Source organism: Vigna umbellata, chromosome 7, assembly GCF_029865625.1.
Source record: "Vigna umbellata cultivar VRB3 chromosome 7, Vumbellata_1.0, whole genome shotgun sequence".
Classification (NCBI taxonomy): Eukaryota; Viridiplantae; Streptophyta; class Magnoliopsida; order Fabales; family Fabaceae; genus Vigna; species Vigna umbellata.
Genome location: NC_142171.1, coordinates 37,630,064 through 37,654,334, shown reverse-complemented (window position 1 = coordinate 37,654,334; position 24,271 = coordinate 37,630,064). Strand labels below are relative to the sequence as shown.

At 30.8% G+C, this 24,271-nt stretch overlaps 1 protein-coding gene and 1 pseudogene across 2 annotated transcripts; one reads left to right on the top strand and one right to left on the bottom strand.

Annotated features, from left to right (window-relative positions):
* Nucleotides 1-560: 560 nt before the first annotated feature.
* Nucleotides 561-3,286, bottom strand: LOC124836328 (uncharacterized). 2 transcript variants are annotated; one of them, XR_007028632.2, is made up of 9 exons: nt 2,857-3,286; nt 2,554-2,733; nt 2,333-2,398; nt 2,158-2,226; nt 1,970-2,056; nt 1,653-1,850; nt 1,262-1,370; nt 1,071-1,145; nt 561-987 (listed from the first exon to the last, which is right to left on the bottom strand). XR_007028632.2 is itself a non-coding variant. In XM_047311474.2 (8 exons), the coding sequence occupies exons 1-7, from the start codon at nt 3,160-3,162 to the stop codon at nt 1,281-1,283; spliced, it is 996 nt and encodes a 331-aa protein (XP_047167430.1). In that variant the 5' UTR covers nt 3,163-3,286; the 3' UTR covers nt 563-1,145; nt 1,262-1,280. The 2 variants fall into 2 exon arrangements, 1 of the variants encoding a protein (XP_047167430.1); XM_047311474.2 differs by having other exon boundaries at nt 563-1,145.
* Nucleotides 3,287-21,536: 18,250 nt separating this feature from the next.
* On the top strand, nt 21,537-22,214 carry LOC148195911 (cationic amino acid transporter 1 pseudogene; annotated as a pseudogene).
* The last annotated feature ends 2,057 nt before the right edge of the window (nt 22,215-24,271 follow it).

Below are 24,271 nucleotides of genomic sequence, written 5' to 3'. Positions count from 1 at the left end.
AAAACTTTTTAAGGTAAGATTTTAGTTCAAACCTCAGTTCTTCTCATTAAAACCAAAGTATGAGGCAATCAACTGATTGAGCAGTAAAATTCAATGTGTTTGCTTACAGGGACATCACAACCACTATCGATATTTTTCTTTCTTAAGAAACAGTGACATCTTTCCTGAAAAAGACATCACAAAGAACTTGCCTTCACCTGTCCCAAAATAAAGTAACATTAATTTAAGAAACTTCTGAAATGAATTATTTTTCTCTCTTTTTTTTTTCTTCTATTTCAGTTACATAATTCTCATAAATAATTTACAAACAAAACTAACAATAATCAATTTTGATCCAAAATGTAATACTGGAGTGCATTATTGTTAGCCAAAGTGAATTAATTAGTAATTAAGAGAGTATCTTTCTAATCAAAATAACACAAAAATAAACATGACAATGGGAAAAAAAAACAAAAAACTCTCATTTCAAACTTAATGAGAGCGTTGTGACTAGACCATGGTCAGTGGTACCTAGGATCTGTCTATAATGTCGGAAAATCAAACGGCCCAAATAACTAAATTGGAAAAAAAGAGTCATAATAATGCCACGGCTCAAAAGATTCTGCAAATTTAGATGAAATGAACTACACCAGAAAATGCATGCATTGTCTTGTCAAGAGGTGATGAGTAGCATCAACCTTTCATTTCTCAATAACGGTGAAATTAACTGTATCAACAGAATAACTGCCACCACAAGAATAATTTTTCTTCTAATAATTCACATATAATTAATTTACATGACATAAATTTCAATGTCTGCAGGATTGACATAGAGTCTCTTGGAATTTGTGCATCACATATATGTTGGACAGGAACAGAACAACAGATCTAGCAAAAGATATGGTTTTATTTGGTCGGCATTTTCTGTCCTTAGTGTGTGTTCTTCATCCATTAATTTTGCTTCACTTTATTCATCGTCTTCAAAGGTCTCTTTACTTTGGTGACAAGCTAAGAACCAAGCAAAGAAAATCAGGAATTCCCTTCAAAATATGATCATATATTCGTATATATGATGATACTGTGATACCAACCATAGCTTTGATTTCTCATGCATCAGAATATTTCTTTTTCACTGAGATACCGATACGTGTTTTGAATTTGCCAACCTGCCAGCAACAAACAACAGTTTCTTAAAAATGATTAAAATAAAAGGGTAGAATTTAAGAAGACCATGTTCATGATAATAGAATTATATATAGTCATAAAGTTATTGAAAACTTACCATATGTGAAACATTGATATTAATTGAAAGAGCCAGTATTATTGGCGAATCCATATGGTTGAAGAAACTTTTGTCGCTGGTCTACTTCCCAAATCTGACCACCGTTATACTGAAAATTATGTTTTTGTCAGAATACAGGAAAAAAGAAAAACCCCTTCTCTCAATTATTTATTATTTCCCATTTTTATAATCTTGTAATTATCTGATGCTAGTATGTTTTTCTGGATGAGAAAAAGTAAAAGACAAGACAGAAAAAATCGAACTTTTATATATATTCACACTTAAAAATTATAGTAAAAGCTTTTATCAAAATTATAAAAAAAAAAGTCGCTTTAAAGAAAACAACCAAAATTTGAATTGATAAAGAAGTGGTTTGAATGATCTAGCATACCTCGAAGAAGACATTTGGCCTGTGGGGTTGAAGAAAAGATGAAGATGAATAATCCAAAAGAAAGTCATCATTATTAGCGGTGGGGAAGCTGCTGGTAGTGGTGGTCAGGGTGGTCGTGTCAGCAAAAGCAATGGCCTGGTTTGGTCTGCATTGTTCCACACATGGTAGTAGTGATGGGGATGCTGCATTATTTAACTTCTGAAATTCAGTGGGACAAACTTTCATCATTACTCATATTTCAGACACCACCACCAACAACTATAATCTATCATTTTACCACAAAAAAAAAAACAATCTTAATTTTCTATTTTTCTCACCTGATCAGGCCTAACCGTGAGCGTGTCTAAGTCCATTGCCAAGTCAAAGAACATGGGATTCACAGAAGCAAGTTTCATTGACAAGAACTGCAGAAAAATTCAGAGTTACAAAGCTAAATCGTTGGTTTAGACATTATATAAGTAACGAACAATGTTTCAAAAAAGAAAGAAAAAGAAACTTCATATACCTCCACTTGATTCTGTAAGGACTGAACATAATTGATTATTTCGTCCAACACAAGGGCCTTTCCGGTTACCTAATAATATTTATGAAGCAAATCAAACGTAGCTGTCAAGAAGGGTTGACAGAAACAAGCAAATGCTTCAAGGAAGATACATATATATATGAATGCAATTCAAAACCTTATCACAGCCTGGCACAAGTCGCTGCAACGTCTTCATCCTTTCACTTATTTTCTCTCTTCTCACCTGAAATAATCCATTTTATTATTTACTTTTGCAACATTCAAAATGAGACATGTTTTTTTTTTTAAGGAATTGTGGTACATGTTCAACTGGTCACCTAATATTGAAACATACACAGACACACTGGTTCATAGTTGTTAAGAGTGATGTAATTGTACCCTTTCGGCAAGGCTGTGGCTATCCGTTGCTTGACCCCTTCTTGCTCTAACGTGGATATACCCCGTTGGAGGATCTTCTGGACCCTTCTTTTGATCCTTCTTCACTTCTTTTGGCTTGTTTTCTCCTTGATCACCACCATTGCTTTTCTTCTGTTTCTTGCTTGCCCCTTCTGCCGAATCCTGTAACAATTTACATAGTAATTAAGCACCAGTTAATCATATTAATAAAATAGTTCAATTAGAAAGACTATGAAGATGTGTTTGAAGAAAAGGAAAACACAAAAAATGGTTTAAAAAGTATACCATCGATAAGGGGCTGGTTAAGGAAGGTCCATTTTTTTGTGTTCTCTTCTTCTGCATAGAGGTGAGGTTTTGAGTAACTTGTTCACCTATTTCAAGTTTATCTTCAACCATGGATGTCTGAGGACTGTGGTTTTTTATGACAGAAGGCTCAATGTCACTGCTGGTAGATTCTTGATTAGTGAGAGTATTAAGAGACGTTTTTTCCTTGTGAAAAGAATGGGTGGTAGGAGTGTTTATAAGGGGTTGTTGGGTGTTTGTGGAGTGAAGTAGAAAGGGATGGTAGGATTGGGATGAAAAAGCTGCCATTTGATGAAAGGTTTGGGTTGGAAAATGAAAGAAGAGTAGTGGTGAGGAAAGTGATGGAAGAAGAAAAGCAAGTGTGATACTCAAAGGTTTGCAGAATGCAGGTGTATCAGTAGTTTGGACTCAGCAAAAGTTGGTCTGTGCAAAACTCAGAAGCCAGGCCTATATATAAAAGATCTTTGCCACATAAAATGCTGAAATCTTTTTATGCAGTAACTCATTCTCATGCAGAGACAGTACATTTGACTGGTCTAATCTTATCAACTCAATCTATTTTTATTTTTTTATAATACTGTCATCAACTCTAACTTTTTCTCTAACGTGATTGTCAACAATAAATGAACCACAATAGTAATTACTATTCATTCCTTTTTCTAGCAAAACATTTTCTACCCTTGACTAAATTTTTATTTTTCAGATAATAAATAACAACCCCATAAATAAAATTTCAATCTTTTATTTTAGAATAGATAATAAATAGTTTTAATGTTTTTAACTTTTTCGTTACTCTCATTTTCTTTAACTATTATATATATGAAGTCTCAAATTGTTAACATTTGTCAAAAGATTAAATAGTTCTTTTTGTTTAGTTGATGTATGACTTTTGTTTGACTTACTAATACCTTATTAGAGACAGTAGTTACACTGATATTTGGCAATAAAGTGCACAGAAAGTTCTTTGGCAAAAAAATAATATATATTTATATTTAAAACACACACACATAAATAGATTGTGCAGTACTTTTTCTTGTAAAGTGTCCTTGCCCAAAAAATTAGGGGGTTTATTTACAGGAAAATTCAGCTACTAGAACAGTACTACGAAATAAAGGAGTACCTAGCAAATGAGGTACTTCCCAGATGTTTGCTTAGCTTTCCATCTTTTATATATATAGAGTTTCATCACATTACAAAACTTAAATTTCTCTCCCAACTCTCATGTATTTATTAATTAATAATCTACCTTTTTCATGTACCTGAAATAATAATTGCTTAATTTATTATCAGAATTGTGAATAATTAATTTAATTGAACACAAGAAGTTTGCCTTGAATTATTCCCATCATTAATATTTCTTTCTTTTCTTTAAATGTTTTCTGAACAGATTCATTCTAAGCAACGAATTAAATATTAATTTGGTAAACATAACCCTAAATAGAAATTAACGATTAGTGACAGTGTTAAGTATAGAATGACATTAAAGTGTTTGAGAAAGGAACCAAAATTTTAGACTTTCCAATGAAGTATGTATGGTTGAGATGTGTTTGGATTGTTATGGAAAAAACTCGTGTAAACAAACAGGAATGTGTAGGGTCGTAATTAAAAGCGATCCATGGAAGAAATTAATAAAAAAAAGTACTGAAAGTCACAATCATATATAACATGTCAACAAATTAAATAATATATATATATAATATATATATATATATAATATATATATATATATATATATATATAATATGTTACTTTTTTTTTAAAAAAAAAAGGAAAGTGATTGAAATGCCCGTATCTCTTGTATTCATACAAGTATTTTTCATTGTTGAGTTGATACTTGTCTATAGGTTATTTTAACTTCTTTTTCTTTTTCTTTTTCGAAAGAATTTGGAGAGAAATTTGTGAAAACATATGGTTGGACTTATTTAATTAGATAAATTGAACATAAACGTAAAAACAGAACAATTAATGTAAAAAGTGGAATATTTATTTTTCTATACCAAGCTTGAAAACATAGCATTAATTATATGCTGGCATATATGATGTATAATATAATAAAAGTTTAACCCTAACATATTATTAATATAAAGGCTTTTTATTTAATTTTGATATATTGTGTAATAATAACTTTAAAGTTATATTTTCTGATACATTTTTTTAATATTTTTTAATAAGTGAATGAAAGATACAGAAGACACCTAAGGTCTAAAAAGGGTCACAAGCTTCGTCCGCGCGAAGCAATATATAAAGGTTATAAAACTGATATGGATGTGAAGAATTTGAAAATTATTTAACGAATACTTTTTATATTGTAAATTACTTAATGATTATTTAAATATAGTTTTTAGTTATATAATAATTAACCATTAGAAAATAATATTAAATATATATCGTGCCACAAGTTTTTAAAATTCAATCGAAACACAATTTGTGCAAAAAGATAAAGAAAAAGAATATAACAATCAATACAAAGTTAAAATCTAATTAAAAATGTTTGGATTGCTTCAAATTTATTTTAAGAACAGGGTGATTTGATTCATTTTATTGTTTCAATTTTTAAAATCAATTCAAAATAAATTTAATTTTAATATATTTATTATTATTATAAATTATATCTTTCAAGTTAAATTTTGAGCGTGAATTTCTTCATTTTTATTTACCACGTTATCAATTGTTTTTTAGGACAATATATTAGAATTTTCAAGCCACGTATATATTATGTAATATATATATTATTTAAATGTATTAGAATCATTGTAAAAATTATAAAATAGTTTATTAATATTAAGTTTATTATTAAGGGTATAATTGTCATGATTTTTAAAATAGTATTTTAGTTTAATAAGAGACTGAATTAGAATTATTAAAATGTGAAATATGTCTATCAACAATTATAAAATGGGTTATGGTTTCCATTTTTAGAGAAGGTAACAGTTATGTTAATATATTGTTTTCTTTTCACCCCTTTTAGGAGAGATAACTAAAGTCGTGTTTAAGACTTTCTATATTTGAAATATCACACACCGGTGATTAATCTTATCATCCACATCATTCTCAATAACAAACTCGAATACTCTTCTGTATTCTTGTCATCATGAATTAAATTATAAGTTCATTAAAGATTAATATATGAGTGTGTTATATATTTGGAATCTATGTGGATCAAAGCATGTTATTAAGCACAATTATTATTTCTTAGATTTTTCTTCAATTGGTATCAGAGTCAACAACCCATAGTCTATTCATGTGTGATTTTGAAATTTGTGTTTTTTACACATATCAACGTAATATTAATATGCATAAAGTGTGATTTAAAATTGTGGTTTCTAGATTCATGATGAAATTCATTTTGAATTTTTTTTCACTGGATTGGTACATATGAGTTCAAATTTTAGTAGTTTAGCATTTTAAATGAGTTAGTTGAATCAAGAAGTCGCCAAAGTGACCTCTCTTAAGTAGATTGTTCATGAGAAAATTTCAATGTTTGGGTTTATGTTTATCCATGCAAGTGTTGATAAACCCAAAGAAAGATTAATGCTTGACCGGATTGCATACACACATGAGAGGCTAAATGTGTGATAATATCAAGGTTATGCGTGTCAATGATAAATTAATCCAAATATATTTTTTTTGGTTAGATATGTTGTATTGTCAATGTTTGATCATTACAACAAGATACTCCTAACAATTAATATTACTATCCAAAGACTTTATATTAGTGATGCACTAGACATCTTGAGATGGATTATGTCATTATTTGAACATATTGATGATTGAACTTTGTTTATGATGTGACAATTACATTAGTTACTTTGTTATCAATTTAGTTAATATTGTTTCAATATCTTTCAATTTGAATTTAGTTTTGTTCTTAATGGAACAAATTTTAAGGACTAGAAAGAGAACATAAAAATTATTTTTGGCTACATGATCTTGATTGTATGTTAACAATTGAGAAACCCTAATACATGTAAAGAAAGAATAGATTATGAAAAATGAGATCACTAAAATTGCACGAGTCTTATGATCATTAAATGTGACATTCCTAAAGTTTATAGGAATACTATCTTTGAGGAGATAATAAGTGTCAAAGATTTTCTTGTTGAAATTAAAAAGCATTTTGCAAAAGTCGATAAGATGGAAACAAGTGTTTTTCTTCAGAGCTTGATTTCCATTAAGTATTAGGACAAAGGAGATTAGAGGGAATATATTATGGGAATGTCAAATATTTACTTCAAAACTTAAGGATAAAACTTGAGATGTCGAAAGACTTGCTCATATATTAAATGTTGATTTCTCTTCTATCACAATTTGGTTAGTTTAAGACATCTTATAATTATCAAAAGGAGAAATGGTCTTTCAATGAGTTCATTTCATATTGTGTGCGAGAGAAAATTTTGGGTCACATATATATTATTTAAATGTGTTAAGGTCATTATTTTGTTAGTCAAAATTATAAAGTGATCTATTAATAATAAGTTTATAACTAAGGGCATAATTTTCATGAAATCTTGTTGTGTACCTTAAAATAATATTTTAATTTAATAAGGGGTCAAAATATAATTATTAAAATCTAAAACTGGTAATAGTTATAAAATGAGTTATAATCCTCATTTGTACAAAAAAAAGTTAACATGATCATTTACATTTGAAAGATTACATATCCGTAGTTTCATAATCCACATTATTTCAGTGACAAACTCATATATAATTATACATTTTTTATCATGAATTATATTATGATTTTATTAAAAATTAATATATAATTATGTTTCGCATGTGGGATTGTAAGAACCGTGAAATTCATAGAAAGTAGGGAAGACAGGTGTATGCATCTGAGTGGACCGATCGATTTTTTTTTTCAAAATTTCGTGTCATTCTCTGCATGCACTGCTTCTCTCCAAATTTCCGAGTTTTCCTTTTCTCCTCATTCTCTCTACAAATTCTCTCTAAAAATTCTCACTTTTTCTGCATTTGATCATCAATCAGACCGTACCTGAGCTTTCTTGGTGTCAAGAACTCTTCTTTTCACCGATCAAGTTATTGTGTTGGAGTTGGTAAGTTCAATTCCTTCATCCTTTGAGGTTTCTACATTTTCTCTTACATGCAAGCACTGTTCAGCTTGCATGTGTTCATTAACTACTCCTCTGAACCTATTTTTCTGTCTTTGATTCTTTGGTTGGTTCCTTTTCACCTATCAGAAATTGTAGGTTGTCTTAGAAGTTACTTGCGGGTTAGGCAAGACTGTGAAAGTGTAGAATTGTCTGGATTATTTGAGGTAAGGGAAGCTAGTAATTTAATTATGTTTTTCTGTATTTGAAATTTCTGTTTGGACGTTTGCATAAATGGAAGTTTGAATGAATTGTGTTTTGAAACTCTGTATATGTCTGGAAGCTGAGAACGGTTGAAACCTTTTGTATAGTGATCGGTTTGTGTGGTTTTTTTTCTTATTTTGGGTCAGTGAACTTGGTCAGGGAAGGGAGTATAATACAAGTTTGGGAAAAATAGAAGTTGGTAAGAATGTTGTGTTTTGGTTAAGGATAGGTGTTGAACATAACTGTGCAGTATTCTGTAGAATTATGTCGATCGTCAAGAGTCATTAGTTGACCGTGCGGTTTTACTTGAGTGTTTGGTTTTAACTGTGTTTGACTTCTTATGGTTTTTACTAGTTAATGACCGATCAGTCGTACTGTTGTATCATTTTGTCTCTTAGTAGTGTTAAGTTTGATGATTAACATTTGTTATAAATTCTCAGAGTTGATCAAGCATTAGGTGTTTGATCTAAGTTAAGAGTGTTCGGCTTTGGGTGGGTATTTGTTTTGGTAGCGCTTGTACGTGTATTAATGGTGGGTATTTCCTTGGTGGTTGGTCTTAATAGTGTTCTGCCATTTTCTCATCCTTACCTAGTATGGACCTTTCGGTCCTGTTATGTGGATAGTGAAAGACCGCTCGGTCTTACACTAAGTGTTCGGTTTGAGTTCTTAGTGTTCGGTCTAAGATTAGTACTTTATCTGGTGACAGTATTTGGTCTCTAGTGGACGGTTTTAATAGTGTTCGGTCACTTCTTCAGTCTTATCTATTATGGATCATTCAGTCCTGTCCTTGGGAAGTTAGAAACCGTTCGGTCTCCAACATACACAGTGTGTTCGGTCTTATTCATGTGTGTTTGGTTAATTCTGTTCGGTTTATATTTATTCGAATGTGTAGGATAATTAATTATTCAAATTGCTTTGATGAATTATGTATGCATGATCCTCATGGTGTTAAGGTAAAAGTATGATTGATAGAGGTATTACCATTATCCTCAATGAGAGGTTACATGGTGGTGATTTTTTTGTGGGTTACTGTATAAATGGTCGGAGTTTTGTTGGGATTTATCCTGACATTCTAAATGATCATCCATGCTCAAGTAGAGTGTGATGAATCATGTGGTGAGAATAACAGGAGGTCTGAGTCCAAAGTGCTTGTATGGCAAGAGGACGTTTATAGGACTAACCTAGTGTGATGGCTGATGGAGTTTCCAGTTACTTTCATCACACCAGTGCACAAATCCTTAGAACTCGACATTTTATACAATCCGGATGGTCAAAGTCAAGTGTTCGGTTATTGCATGTTTGTGTGGTTAGTGATTTCATAACTTTGAGTGTTTAATGGTTATAAGATTATGTATTTGTTTCATTTGTATGATTAATTAAATTACACAAGCTTACCCTTCTTTTGTTATTCTTTCCGTTCGGAAAATTCTTCTTTGCAATGATCACCTGGTGGGTGTGAGCAGAGGGAAACGAGTGTTCGTTGGAGCAGGTGTTGGATGAAGATGATCCTGCTGTATAGATTAGGACTGTTTGGTACTAGAGCTAAGCATGATTCTCTGTTAACCGTTCGGTTATAGTTCTAGCTTTTTAATGACCACTCGGTTATACACCTAGTTTTGTAATAGTACAAAAGTATTGTAAAGTTTAAACTTTTATAGTTATTTTGTGATAGTTGTAAGATTAAATCTATTTATAGTAACTGTTTTACTATATTATTATATGTTAACTCCTTTATATAGTTTTATGCTATATTTTTGGGATGTTAGGGGATCATGCGTGAAAACATATCATTAAACACAATTATTACTTTTTAAATTTTCCTTCATAACATCGTCAATTTTACATTCTTACTTAACGTATATTGTTATGATATTTAAGTTTTTATTAGACTTTTGCTTCGTATGTATTGACAGTATCGGACTACAAAAGTATATTCTTTTAGCTTTAATAATAGTAAATATTTAATCTTATAATTTTATTAATTTATTATTTAATGTATTTATTATATTTTAAGTAACATATTTTTATTATTATTTTGATTTAAAATATGAAAATAAAATTCTTTAATAAAAGAAAAAAATTAGAACTATAAATTAAAAACAGTAAAATTACTCCAAACTAAACTACACAAATTGGTTTGATTTGATTGACTTTTTTTTTTCCAAACTGAATCTCATATTTTTTTTTATGTTTGATTTAGATGTATTTTTAGCCCAAAATCAAAGTAAATCACACCCGTGAACACTTCTATTTATCATAAAGTTAAATCTGAAATAAATAAAAAAAAGTGTTCAATTCAAGAAAAAAAAAATAACAACACTTAGAAGAACTTGAAAACTATGTTCAATTCAAGAAAAAAAAAATAACAACACTTAGAAGAACTTGAAAACTATGTTTCTAATTGAAGTGGTTCGTATCATATTCTAACAAAGGATATTTTCTTGTAAAAGAAAAGAGTTCCATAACTCACACTAGTGCAGAACGGGCTATAGACGTCTGTTCTGTGGGTCTTTTGACGTCCGACCTCCAACGGACGTCTATGTGGGTGACGTCTATGTAGACGTCCGTTGTGTCAGGCCGGACGTCTATATAGACGTCCGTTGTGTCAGGCCGGACGTCTATATAGACGTCCGCTGTGTCAGGCAGACGTCTATATAGACGTCCGCTGTGAACCTCTCGGACGTCTATACACTACTGCAGAAAGGGCTTTATTAGACGGGTTATTTAGGGTTATTTACGGGTTATTTAGGATTACAGGGTTTGGACGTTTGTTTGTGCACTGCAACACGTCTGAAGAGCAGATTCGAAATGAAAATGGAGGGAGATGGAGGAGTAAACGACCTAAAACGTAGGCCAAAAACGCCGCCCAAGAACACGCTACAAACTGCACAAAAATGCACAGAAAACGACTTTTAATCGGTTCAAATGAAAGATATTTCATCACTGAACAATTTAATCGGAATAAAAGTAAGATTAAATGGTCCAAAACAGATAAAAACCAACCTGGAAATGCAAGGCGCAGAGGGAAGTCTCACGGGTTCGCATAACTCCTCGCGGGTTCGCGTTTTGGTTAGTAAGTCCTTATTTTAAACGTCTTTTGAACGTCCGTCCTGAAGGGGGACGGACGTTTAATATATATAGATGTCCGTCCCCCTCCAGGACGGACGTTCAAGAGGCTGACAGAGTAGTTGAACCAGTCAGCCCCTTGAACGTCCGTCCTGGAGGGGGACGGACGTCTATATATTAAACGTCCGTCCCCCTCCAGGACGGACGTTCAAGGGGCTGACAGGTTCAACTACTCAGTCAGTCTCTTAAACGTCCGTCCTGGAGGGGGACAGACGTTTAATATATACAGACGTCCGTCCCCCTCCAGGACGGACGTTCAAGAGGCTGACAGAGTAGTTGAACCAGTCAGCCCCTTGAACGTCCGTCCTGGAGGGGGACGAACGTTTATATATATTAAACGTCCGTCCCCCTCCAGGACGGACGTTCAAGAGGCTGACTGAGTAGTTGAACCTGTCAGCCCCTTGAACGTCCGTCCTGGAGGGGGACGGACGTTTAATATATAGACGTCCGTCCCCCTCCAGGACGGACGTTCAAGGGGCTGACTGATTCAACTACTCTGTCAGCCTCTTGAACGTCCGTCCTGGAGGGGGACGGACGTCTATATATATTAAACGTCCGTCCCCCTCCAGGACGGACGTTCAAGAGACTGACAGAGTAGTTGAACCTGTCAGCCTCTTGAACGTCCGTCCTGGAGGGGGACGGACGTTTAATATATATAGACGTCCGTCCCCCTCCAGGACGGACGTTCAAGGGGCTGACTGGTTCAACTACTCTGTCAGCCTCTTGAACGTCCGTCCTAGAGGGGGACGGACGTCTATATATATTAAACGTCCGTCGCCCTCCAGGACGGACGTTCAAGAGACTGACAGAGTAGTTGAACCTGTCAGCCAGTTGAACGTCCGTCCTGGAGGGGGACGGACGTTTAATATATATAGACGTTCGTCCCCCTCCAGGACGGACGTTCAAGGGGCTGACTGGTTCAACTACTCTGTCAGCCTCTTGAACGTCCGTCCTGGAGGGGGACGGACGTCTATATATATTAAACGTCCGTCCCCCTCCAGGACTGACGTTCAAGAGGCTGACAGAGTAGTTGAACCTGTCAACCCCTTGAACGTCCGTTAGAGGGGTCGGACGTCTACTGTATTATAGACGTCCGGCCCCGTCTAGGACGGACGTCTCCACACTCAATTACTTACATTTATGCCACCGGTCAATTATTTACGTTGGGGTTTTGGTGGACGGACGTCTATGAGGTGACGTTAAAGATCAATTTTGCACTAGTGTCATTTCTTACCATCGAAATGTTAACTTTTTGTTATCCTAAGCCACACCATCATGCACAACTTTGGAAAGTAGAATTTTCTTCCATATAATTTCTTATAAATAATAGTTACTTACTTGTAAAAAAAGTAGTATAAAATAACTAATTTATTAATGGGAAGAGAGGAATGAAGTGTATTAATCCTTTTTAAACTTGTTTTAAATTAACATACAACTAATATTTAAATGTTTGGTTCATTTTTATAACTGTGTGGATAGTGATTTAATTATCACATGATAAAACAAATTGCCAAGAAAAAAGTTGCATAACAATGGACTTACATGAGTCAACAGAAGTTCTTGGTCAACGTCGGCAAATTATGGGATTTAGAATAGGGGCATCTTCTACTAAAAGATGACTCTTTTTTATGATAGTCTTTTAGGTATCTCAAAATGTGAGTAGTAGCGTGAAAATGAATGAGTTAGCAATTAAAGTAAACTGACCTAATTGTTTTGTGATATCGTATGACCGACTAGATGTCAGTGTTGCTGTAAATGAATTGAGCCATATATTGTGGGAAAAAAAAAGGCTTTTATCACAACAGTATCTATTCATTGAATAAGTTTAAACAATATTTGCATTAGGAAACTAAGATTCCAACAATAGAATGTTTTATTTCTATTTTATAAAATAATAAAAGAGAGCATTATGCTATACTTATGCTCACTTTTTCCAATATTTGTATCACTTTTGAATCTTTTATTAGAGCATAGAGTTCTCAATTTGTGAAATTTTATTAGTATTTAAGTATATTTTTAAGAGTTTATACACTTTCAAATTCCACAATTCAACATAAACGTTCTACCATTTTAATATTTCATTCAAAAATGTTCTATTTTTAGTAAGAGATCAAAATTGAGTTTATATATAGTTCAATTGTATATATATATATATATATATATATATATATATATATATATATATATATATATATATATACCTATTACAGGTCAGCAAAAAGGTAAGATAGAATGTAGGGAGCAAAAAAGCACAGTTGACAGCCATAGTCAATAGTCTAATACAAACAACTCAATGAAAAATGCACAGCACAACAATATGTTGGAGACTTAATTCTAAGAGTACTACTGATCTTGAGTGTGCTGACCGTGTGTGTGTGTGTGTTTTTTGATCCAGAGCTATATATGGACTGCTTTTCTGATATGTACTAGCAGCTAAAAACCTCATGTCTCATCAATGGAATCAATCCCAAATCAAATGATAAGTTTTTAGAACAATGTCACGTTCCACCAGGAATTCAAATTTGAAAAATCAAGTGTATATCTCAGTATACATGAAATCGACCTTAAATGCTTCATGTGACGTGATATATGATTGATATATGCCGAATTGTGAATCTTCTTCATGTGCGTAGAGACTTCCAACACTTTGCAATTTTCCAAACATCTTATGTGTAACACCCCAAAATATAAAACATCTCACACCCAAATTTATTTCATTAATAAAGAAAACATCGTACAATATTACAATCCTCCATTTAGGAGTAACATAGTCCACACTAGAAATACATTATAATTTCACACATAAATAAAACACTCTTAATTTTCTTTATGTTTTATTTTTTTTCTTAAAATATTCTTCATTTTTCTGCTGCTTCCTCCTTCACTTGAATTGGTTCAGACGTCGTTCCCTCATCTGCTCCCGTATAACAAAAACATTATACGATCATCGCAAAAATAAGATTTTTCCGGCACAAACAAACAAGTAAGGGTGAGCTACCATGCAACATTCAAAGAAAAACATTACACTATTGCTATACGTAATACATTCACCATAAATTCATGTAAAATGCAATTATCATTCTAGACTCTATTATCCGGATATAATGTTGATGGAAGTCTCGGGTGGTCATGCACTTGTGGTGATTTCAACAACAAAAATTTTGGCCAAATATAATATATCATATCACCCACAAGGTTAATCCATTAATGTCTATAAACATAGACTAGGACCTCCTACTACTCTCACCACATAACACATCCTTCTCTAATTGATACTGGAAGATTATTAGAGTTTTAGGATAACCACCAACAACAGGAACCTCAACATCAACATATACACTAATACCATACCAATATAGAATCTCTCCATGAGACTCATATCATGCTCATTTTCCTCAACTCATGTCATACTATTACAAAATCTCCTCATAAAACTCATATCATGTTCAGATTCATAATTTCATATCAACATCATAAAATACATTCAACACAGAAATCATACAAGATAAATATATTACAAACAAATTAACAATAATAAAATCTTACTATAAATAGTCAACGGAGAAGAATCAAATGTTTGACAATCATTAAAATAAACTTAATAAAAACTCTTGGGGAAACAAGAAGTTGAATCTGGCAGAGCCGGTTAGACAACTTCTCATCCTTCCAAGAATTCAACATAATTAAATAATAAGAATAATGACAGGTTTGGGGAAATAAGAAGTTGAATCTGGCAGAGCCGGTTAGACAACTTCTAATCCTTCCAAAAGTAAAACGAATAAGGAAAACAATATAAAGTATGGGGAAACAAGAAGTTGAATCTGGCAGAGCCGGTTAGACAACTTCTCATCCTTCCAAGAATACAACGTAATTAAATAATAAGAATAATAACAGGTTTGGGGAAATAAGAAGTTGAATCTGGCAGAGCCGGTTAGACAACTTCTAATCCTTCCAAAAATAAAAACGAAAAAGGAAAACAATATAAAGTATGGGGAAACAAGAAGTTGAATCTGGCAGAGCCGGTTAGACAACTTCTAATCCATCCATAGGCAATTAATAGCATACATATGCATAACATAATCAACATCACATTTTACAACTATCACACTTGGATCTAAGCACAAAAGCATGTTCTCATCAAATATTCAAAATCATACAGAAACAAAATACTTCACACTCAAGATTTAAGATCAACCAAAAGCAACATATACAAGACTCAAAATAATACCAAACAAAATGTAACTCCCCTTACCTCTATTCCAGACTTAGGTTCCTCTTCTCAAACCGTTCTCCGGAAACTTCCAGAATTTCCCCTCTTCAACTAGAATTTCCTCCAACTCTCTCCTCTCACAATTTCCCTAGAATTTTGGTGCAAATCTTCATCCTCCCCCTCTTGGCTATTTATAGCCAAAAATTTTTACTATTCATTTTTACTATTCATTTTTACTATTCACTTTTACTATTCATTTTTACTATTCAAAAATTATTTTTTATTCACCATTCTTATCTCTAATTAATTGATTCTACGTGGAGTGTCCTCTTCCACAATTTATTTTAATATATTTTTTTTAACTATTCACTATTCACTATTCACTATTCACTATTTACTATTTACTATTTACTATTCATTCATTTTTTTTTTTTAACTTTTAAAATAAATTCTCAAATTTTTAAACTCCTTCCTTTGAAATTATTATTATTGTTACCTATCATAAATTTTAATTTATTTTTTTTTTTTTACCATACTTTTATTAACTTTAAAAAAAACTATTTATTAAATTTAAATATTTTTCATGGGTATAATGTGCACACAATTTTGAAATCTCACAGCTACATCTTACAAACTATATTTGAGAATTCGAACTCATTTTCTGCCCTTAAAAGGCATAAAAAAGGAAATTTGATTCATTCATAATACCAGATCAAGCACGAACACAGTCTATAGTAATACCTACTTCAATTTGTTTGTGTGATACACATGATAACTTGGTGTTTCTGCTAATCACACTGTGAATTCTTCCTTGTTGAAGTTTCAATATTGACAAATTTGACTACGGAGCATTCCCAAGTAATGCTGCATTTAATCATTTGTCTATATTTATAAGGTATAACCATTGTTGAACGTGATTGGTTACTGTCCACCCTTTGACCAGTTACAAACTCGTTTATTTATTTAGTAGCAAACAAAATAAGTGTTTAAGTTATTTCTCTCAATCTGTAATGAAAATTATGTTATAGTATACTGTATATGTACAACTACAGTATATATAACAATTTTTTTATGAAAATATTATTGTTTCTCAGCTAATCTTATATTCTCCTTTTTCTTTTTAATCAAAGGTTGGAGAAATAAAAAATTGCGATAGTATTTTTATGAGTAAATGGAATTTTCATGATGTTTCCTTGTTTTGCGAGTCAATTAAAGAAACGAATTTTATTGAGATAAATATATGTCAATGTAAAAATAATATATATCAAGAAAAAATTAGTGATGAAAATAAATTGAAGAGAATGATATACGTTTCAATATAAATACTAGTCAACAAAAACCTAACAAAAGAACATGAAACACGTGGGGATTATAAGATTGTTCTAATAATAGAAGTTGAAAGAAAAATTGAGATACAAGTTTAAAGATTTTGAAAGAGAGGAAGAGAGATATTGTGGATTTATCCCCATTAACAAAATACCGACAAATAATATTTGTTGAAAAAATAAAACATATTTTAATTGTTGAATTTCACATTGACTATAATTTATGTTTTTTTATTATTTAATGTATTGTTTCTTTCATAAGTAAATTTATTTCTCAATAAATTTATCTCAATAAATCTTTTACTTGTTTTAAAATTTTAAAATGTACTTAAAGTTTACTAGTTAATCAAAAACATATTGTATAAAAATGTACTTACTTTATTAAAATCACGAATGAAGTATACATTACTCTATCTAAAAATTCCAACTTTTTTTTAAAGAAAATCTATAAAAAAAATTGACAGATATAATCTGTTCACCGATTTTATATATCAAAGTTTAGTTTAATATATTTCAAATTAAAGCATCTATAAATTCAAATATTCGCATTCTGTCGAGTTAATGCCTACCAATATTTCAGACATGAACAGAATACTATAACTAACCTATGTGACCCAAATTGTTATAGCTATTTGAAAAATCAATTAAAATGGACATACCAACACACAAGATTCCAATACCCCAAATATATATATATATATATATATATATATATATATATATATATATATATATATATTAAGTCCAAAATTAATCAATAAATATGATACTCAAGTGTGAAATCTCTACGTAATATTAATATTTTTAAAATTATAAAAATATGATATTTATGATAATATGAACCAAAAATTTATAATAAATTAAATTCGATTATTATATATATTAATGTTTATTATATCTTAATGTTATTTTATTTGTTATTGTATTAATTGAGTTCTACTTATATTATATAATATGAAGTAATCTAACTTGATATTTATTATTTTAGGTGAACTTTCTTCTTGATGATTTTGGAGCTTAAATACTTAACATTAACAAATTCAGTCTATTTCGGATCAATCCGGTAAAATTTCAATAACAAAAATGTACAAAGTAATGTTATTTATCTAAAAATCTTTAATTCTTGAAAATAAAGATTATGATGTTAAAAGAGTATTTGCATGTTATCCTCATAACCAGAAAATGTCTTTTCTATACGTCCAATGTAAATGGAAATGCAAGATTTTGGGTTACGACCAGAGAGCCCTTCATCTAGGATAACTTGGTCTACTTGATGAGACCAATCAATTAAGATATAATCAGAAAACAATTTTAAAACAAATTAATTATTTCAAATAAATCATACTTACTTAACAAAGTTTTAAGTTGTCCGAAGATCTCATCTTAACCTATAAAATTAATTTACAATATATAAATAAAAATAAATTTCATTAAATTAGATTAAGTTACATTCCATCCAAAGTTTTAAATGACTTCCTATCAAAATATATAATGTTTGGAATAATTTTTAATTTATAGCAAATTCGGTTGTGGATTAAAAATATCTAAGTATGTTGATATTGAGAATACTATAAAACTTACTTAATCATCTTTTATTCTTAAAATTTTATTTTTAACATAATAGCATTATTTTTCTTAATATTTTCTAAGATGATCATAATAAAGTAACTGATTGAGCCTATAAAAGGTCACTAAAATCATGATGGTACAAATTCAAAGTTAGTCAAAATTTATCGTAGTCAAAAGTAATTGTTATCAAACTTCTTTTCATTCCTTTAATTAATGTTTGAGAAATGAATTGAAAACCTTACGTCAACCACCATCATAAGAATTTTTTAATTACAAATATATTTTTAATGACAAAAATGAATTCCTTAATAAATCCAAATTTATTGACAAATTTTAAAATTTAAATTATTAATAGATTTTAGAATTTAAATTACGATAAATATTTTTATCCATAATTAATATTTGATAAGATCTGTTAGTAAATTAGAATTTATATTTTCGATGAATATTTTTGTTGGTAATGTATCTAACTATCAATTTATTTAATAATTTGTAATTTTTATTATTGGTAGATTTGTTTTTATTAATGTGTCTATATATATATACTTGGCATAATTAAAAGAATGTAATAACATGGAAAACAAATATATTTCTTTTGATTTATAGATCTGTATTTTAGAATTCTACACAAATCTTTTCTTAATATATTGATATTGTCCCAAGTATATAGTTTGCCTATATAATAAATGAAGACTCTTTTTCCAGCAACACACATCCAGAGTTATGTGTGGTGAATGCAATGTGATAACCTAATTTCTATATATATGTTCGGAATTGAAGGCATTGTTTTAAGTTTTTATACAGAAGGTTGTGATACGGCTAGAAGAGAGAGATGCATACTGATTTATGTTGTGAAGCGGACCAAACGACCACGCGTGACCACACTCAGCAACCAGTTTGTTCACTTATATTTAATTCTCATTACCCTATACTATATATATGTACTATATATATAGCTTCTATATCACCCCACTCGCAAATTACTGATGCAGTTTATAAAACATATTCATATTTATCTGCAAAAACACAAACATATTTCCTCGTGCGAAGGTTAGATACATGCATGTCGTCTCCCTTCCGTATCTTTCAACACCTTTTGGGTGTTTTTCTCCAACGTTTGTCTCGCACGCCGTTTCCACCATGCACGTTGCAATATACTACATGCATGTACCAGTACTGTTAATCTTCAAAAATTGTATATTTTCACGGTTCTTTTAACGTGATGAAAACTTTAATACATTTCCTTTTCTATATATCTTTCACAGAATGAGATGTTAGGCATGCTTTGCCAGCTAAATGTAGCAGTGTATGTGCTACGTACGAACCAATGCATTAATTGATGACTGTCATGTTGAGTCTTTTGACTCGTAATTGGTATGAGTTTCATACACAGCGAGCTACTTCAATAGATCAGTGTTGACTACAGACAATGATTTATATGCTTTCACACAACACTTTCTCAATTCTAATCCACTTATATATACTAAAAGTTACACTTGTTAAGTTTTCATGGAAAAATAGTGCCCAAATACTTTTCAAATAGTCTGCTACTGCTTCAACTTTTGTCGTTCGTTTCATTGCCTACCTACACACCTACTTTGATTTGTCGAGAACCTGTCATTTATCAGAGATAATGACAAATCAATCGCTCTCTAACATTCATAATTTCTCCTTGTTTATCATTTTTTTACCATACCACTTATCATGAGTGTTCGATAGCCTTTTTGTTTGTGATCTGATGCATGGCAGAAAGCATCTATGATGGCCCCCATGGCCAAGTAGAGGTGCCTAGTGAATTCTAAGAGTTTATCCATAAGTCTTTTAAGGAAATAAATTATTAAGACTTTTTCTCATGAACTAAATTTCTAACAAACTAAAAATAATAATTATATGTTGGAGTTTCTACAAATTAATGCAATTGTGAACTAACTTTGATTTATGAAGATTTATTTTAATTTTAAAACTTTTTCTCTTTTATAGAAACTTGTACGGAAAGTTAAGAGAAATTCATCCAAAATATATAAAAAAAAATTGAAATTCTTTACGCTCTTTTGTGTCTTGGAATTAGATTATTATTTCTTTCCACATGTTATCATGGAGATGCTATTTAATCAAGTTTTGAGGAAGTGATTAGAAGAAGGTTAGCTTAACTACATCATGTTTAGAGTGGAGAGAAGTCAAGTAAAAAACAACTACCCATGTATTTATGTATTTGTTACATTTGTATTAAAACTAAAGTTATTTATTTACGAGGCTTTTAGTAAGGGAATGTTTGTTTAATATCCTTAAAATTATACCCTCTTGAAGTGTTATTACCACAGATGTTGATTCGTATTTATGTAAGAAAATTATTTGCATTTATTTAATTAAAAAATAAAAGTAACAAAAAAGAAAAAATATAATACAAGCATATTCATTATCCGATAGGAATAAAGACGAAACAAAGTTTTGTACGTTAAATATGGATAAAACTCTTTCTCTCCCACCCTGTTATCCCCTTGTTATTCCTACCTAATAATGTGCTATTTTGATATTTTGAATTCCTATATAAATCAATTAATAAATTTTTTTACTAAAACACACCACATTCAATCCCTTGAATAATATGTATCCATTATTGCCACTTTTCCTTTATTTTATTTTACAAAATATAGAGTACCTAGTGATGGTAAATAACTTCCCGAAAAACATAAAATACACTTGGTTTTGTCATGGGAATTACTTAAAACATGAAACAAATACCTCTAATTAATACTTAATGAGATTACCATCCTTCCTTTGTCTTTGAGATAGAATAAATTAGTGGTAAAAAACAAGTCGGATGACCTGATCCGGTTCAGTTCTCCATGGCTTAGTTATTCAGTGAGCCAACCAAATTCGACTCCCTTATTATTGAGTCGAAAAAATTTAAATCCAGTCCGATTTATGATAAGTTGACTTATTAACTTACTTAATTACAAGTTTTTTTTTTTGTTTAAACCCTCCCTTGGTCCTCAAGTTTGTATGGAAATCTCAGTTCGGTCCTCGTTTTTTCATCTATCTCAATTGGGTCATATTTTTTGTAAAAATGAGCACATTGTACCATAACCATTAAGTGGTGTGAAACGACGTTAAATTGATATGAGCTGGTGCACAGAGAATGTGGTGATGTGTGTTGATGACTTACGTGGACTGTTTTGATTAAATAAATAGTGTCGATGTGGCATAAGTACTCTTTATTCATTTTAGGTATATCAGAATTAGGGATTTGAAATTGGAATTGGGGATTTAATTTCGATCTCCACTCTCTTCTTGTTCTCCCTTGTGGCGTTGGCCCTGTTGGTTCGCCGCTACTGTGCAAGAGGGGTGGCTACACAAGCCAACATTGTGAAATTCGTTCTCTGCATTGCTCTCATATTGGGTTCTTCTGTTGCATCAGCTGTTTACTGGGCCAACACCACGAAATGGGTTGGTTACACCATCATGGTGCCACTTTGGCTTGTGGGAACAGTGGGGATTTGGCTTTCGGTTCCGATGACGAAGAAGCCAAAGGTTTGGGGTGTGCCATTGGTGCTGTTCCTGCCATCAGCTTCCATTGGCATCAACGTTTTCCTTCTTGGTTCGTTGGATAAAGCTTCATTCAGAAGATTTGGATTCTGGACTGCGATTCTGCTGGTGTATTACCTGTTTGTGGGATTGCATTCCTCTTATGGGATGGCACATATACTGAAGAAGGAGAAAGTGGAGAGCTTGACTGAGACAAAGTTGGATGAAGAAAATGTTGTTCCATCTCTGACAGAGTCTGGTACAAAAAATTAAATCCCCAATTCCAATTTCAAATCCCTAATTCTGATATGCCACATTAGCACTATTTATTTAATCAAAACAGTCCACGTAAGTCATCAACACACATCACCACATTCTCTGTGCACCAGCTCATATCAATTTAACGCCGTCTCACACCACTTAACGGTTATGGTACAATGTGCTCATTTTTACAAAAAATATGACCCAATTGAGACAGATGAAAAAGCCAGGACCGAACTGAGATTTTCATACAAACTTGAGGACCAAGGGAGGGTTTAAACCTTTTTTTTCAATTAAAAAAATAACAAAATTTTTCTAATTCAAATCTAAATAATGGGGAATAGTCTTAAATTCGATTTATGATTAAAGATAAAATTTCATTCAAAGAAAGATATCACAAAATCTCAAAAAAAATTTAATGGTTTCGTAACAATTCAAATTTGTTTATGCATAAAAATTGAGTTATTTGTAGATTTTTTATGTTGCCTAATTATTTCGTATAAAAATAATTTCACATAAACATCTATTTTAATGTTTTGTAAAATGACTAATTCAACAAAAAGTATTTAAAAATTAAGTGGATTGATGAGTCAACTCAACTCACCACAAATTTAACTCTGATAAACTAAATTCTTAATGAGTCGGATTTAAAATTAACCTGTATTAAATTTAAAATTTTTTGTCAACATAACTCAACCAAAACCCATAATAAAGCGATTTGACCTTGGAATTCTAATCCATTAAAACAACACTAAAATAAATCTTAATGATTTGAAACTTATTGACACTTTAAGCTTCTCTCACCTCTATGATAAATACATTTTGCAATAACTAAACTCATATTGCTGACTAAATCATATTCATTCTATCATACTCATGTTATGTCTTACAATATAAATTCTTACTAACAAGTAGTTTTCATAGAAGAAAAACTTGCATTAAATTTTCACTTGTTTGCAATAAAGAGGTGAAATATTAAATATACTCTCTTTTTTTCTTATCATATTAAAATAAAAGACTTCTTTCTGTAGATATTTTTCCCCAAAGTTTATAGACTTTTTTTTCTTGCATAATTAAGTTTTTTTTATCATTGCCCGTATCTAACCCACCAAACATAAATATACATATCATTGTGTATTATTTGGGAATAAACCCAGCTTCAAGCCTTACTTTTTTTTTCTATAAAGACATGTTTTAATTCAGGATTTCACCAGGGATGTAAAGAGGGTGATGGGTGAATTGACTATTTTATTTTAATTAAAGTAAAAACTCATGATCATTCTTATCTTTTATTGAATATGTATGAAATTTTTATCTTATATACATATTTTTCACTTATAATGGCTTATTTTCGTTTTAAATATTAATTAAATATTTTTTAATGATAAAGTAAAAATAACATAAAAGAATATATAATATTACAAAAATTTTAATGCTAAATTGATACACTTTTTTTTCCTTTATCGTCAAATATATATAAAAAAATTATAATTATATAAATATTTACAATTTAACAAATATAAAATTAATTATAAAAAAATATAAATGGTGAGATGAGTGTCTTAAATATTAGTTACAAAACTAAGGATAAAAGAAAAGTTAATATAGATTTATTAAACTACCTAATAAACTAAAGATGTTTTAATAATTTAAAACAAAATGATTATGAGGACTATGACAAATGTTGAAACGAGGAAGGGTACCATGATGAGTATGAAGATTCTAAGAGAGAAAAATAATTTGAATGTTTCTCATTATGCATATAACAATGTGATATAACTTTAGTATGTAATTATACAAAGCATAATTATAAGAATTTTAATAACCTAATTATATGGATTTGATTAGCTTAATTACAATAGATTAATTGCTAATTGACTTAATTTCAGAAAAATAATTTGGATTTTATCACATCCTTGAAGTCTAAGCGAAAGGGTCACGAATGTCTAAACTAGTCCGAAAATCATAAAAAAGAACTTGAGGTAGGTTGTGGTGAAGATCTGGTGGTGGGAAGGGACATGAAGTGTTTGACTACATGCTACCTTTTCTCAAACAAAGTGAATATCCAT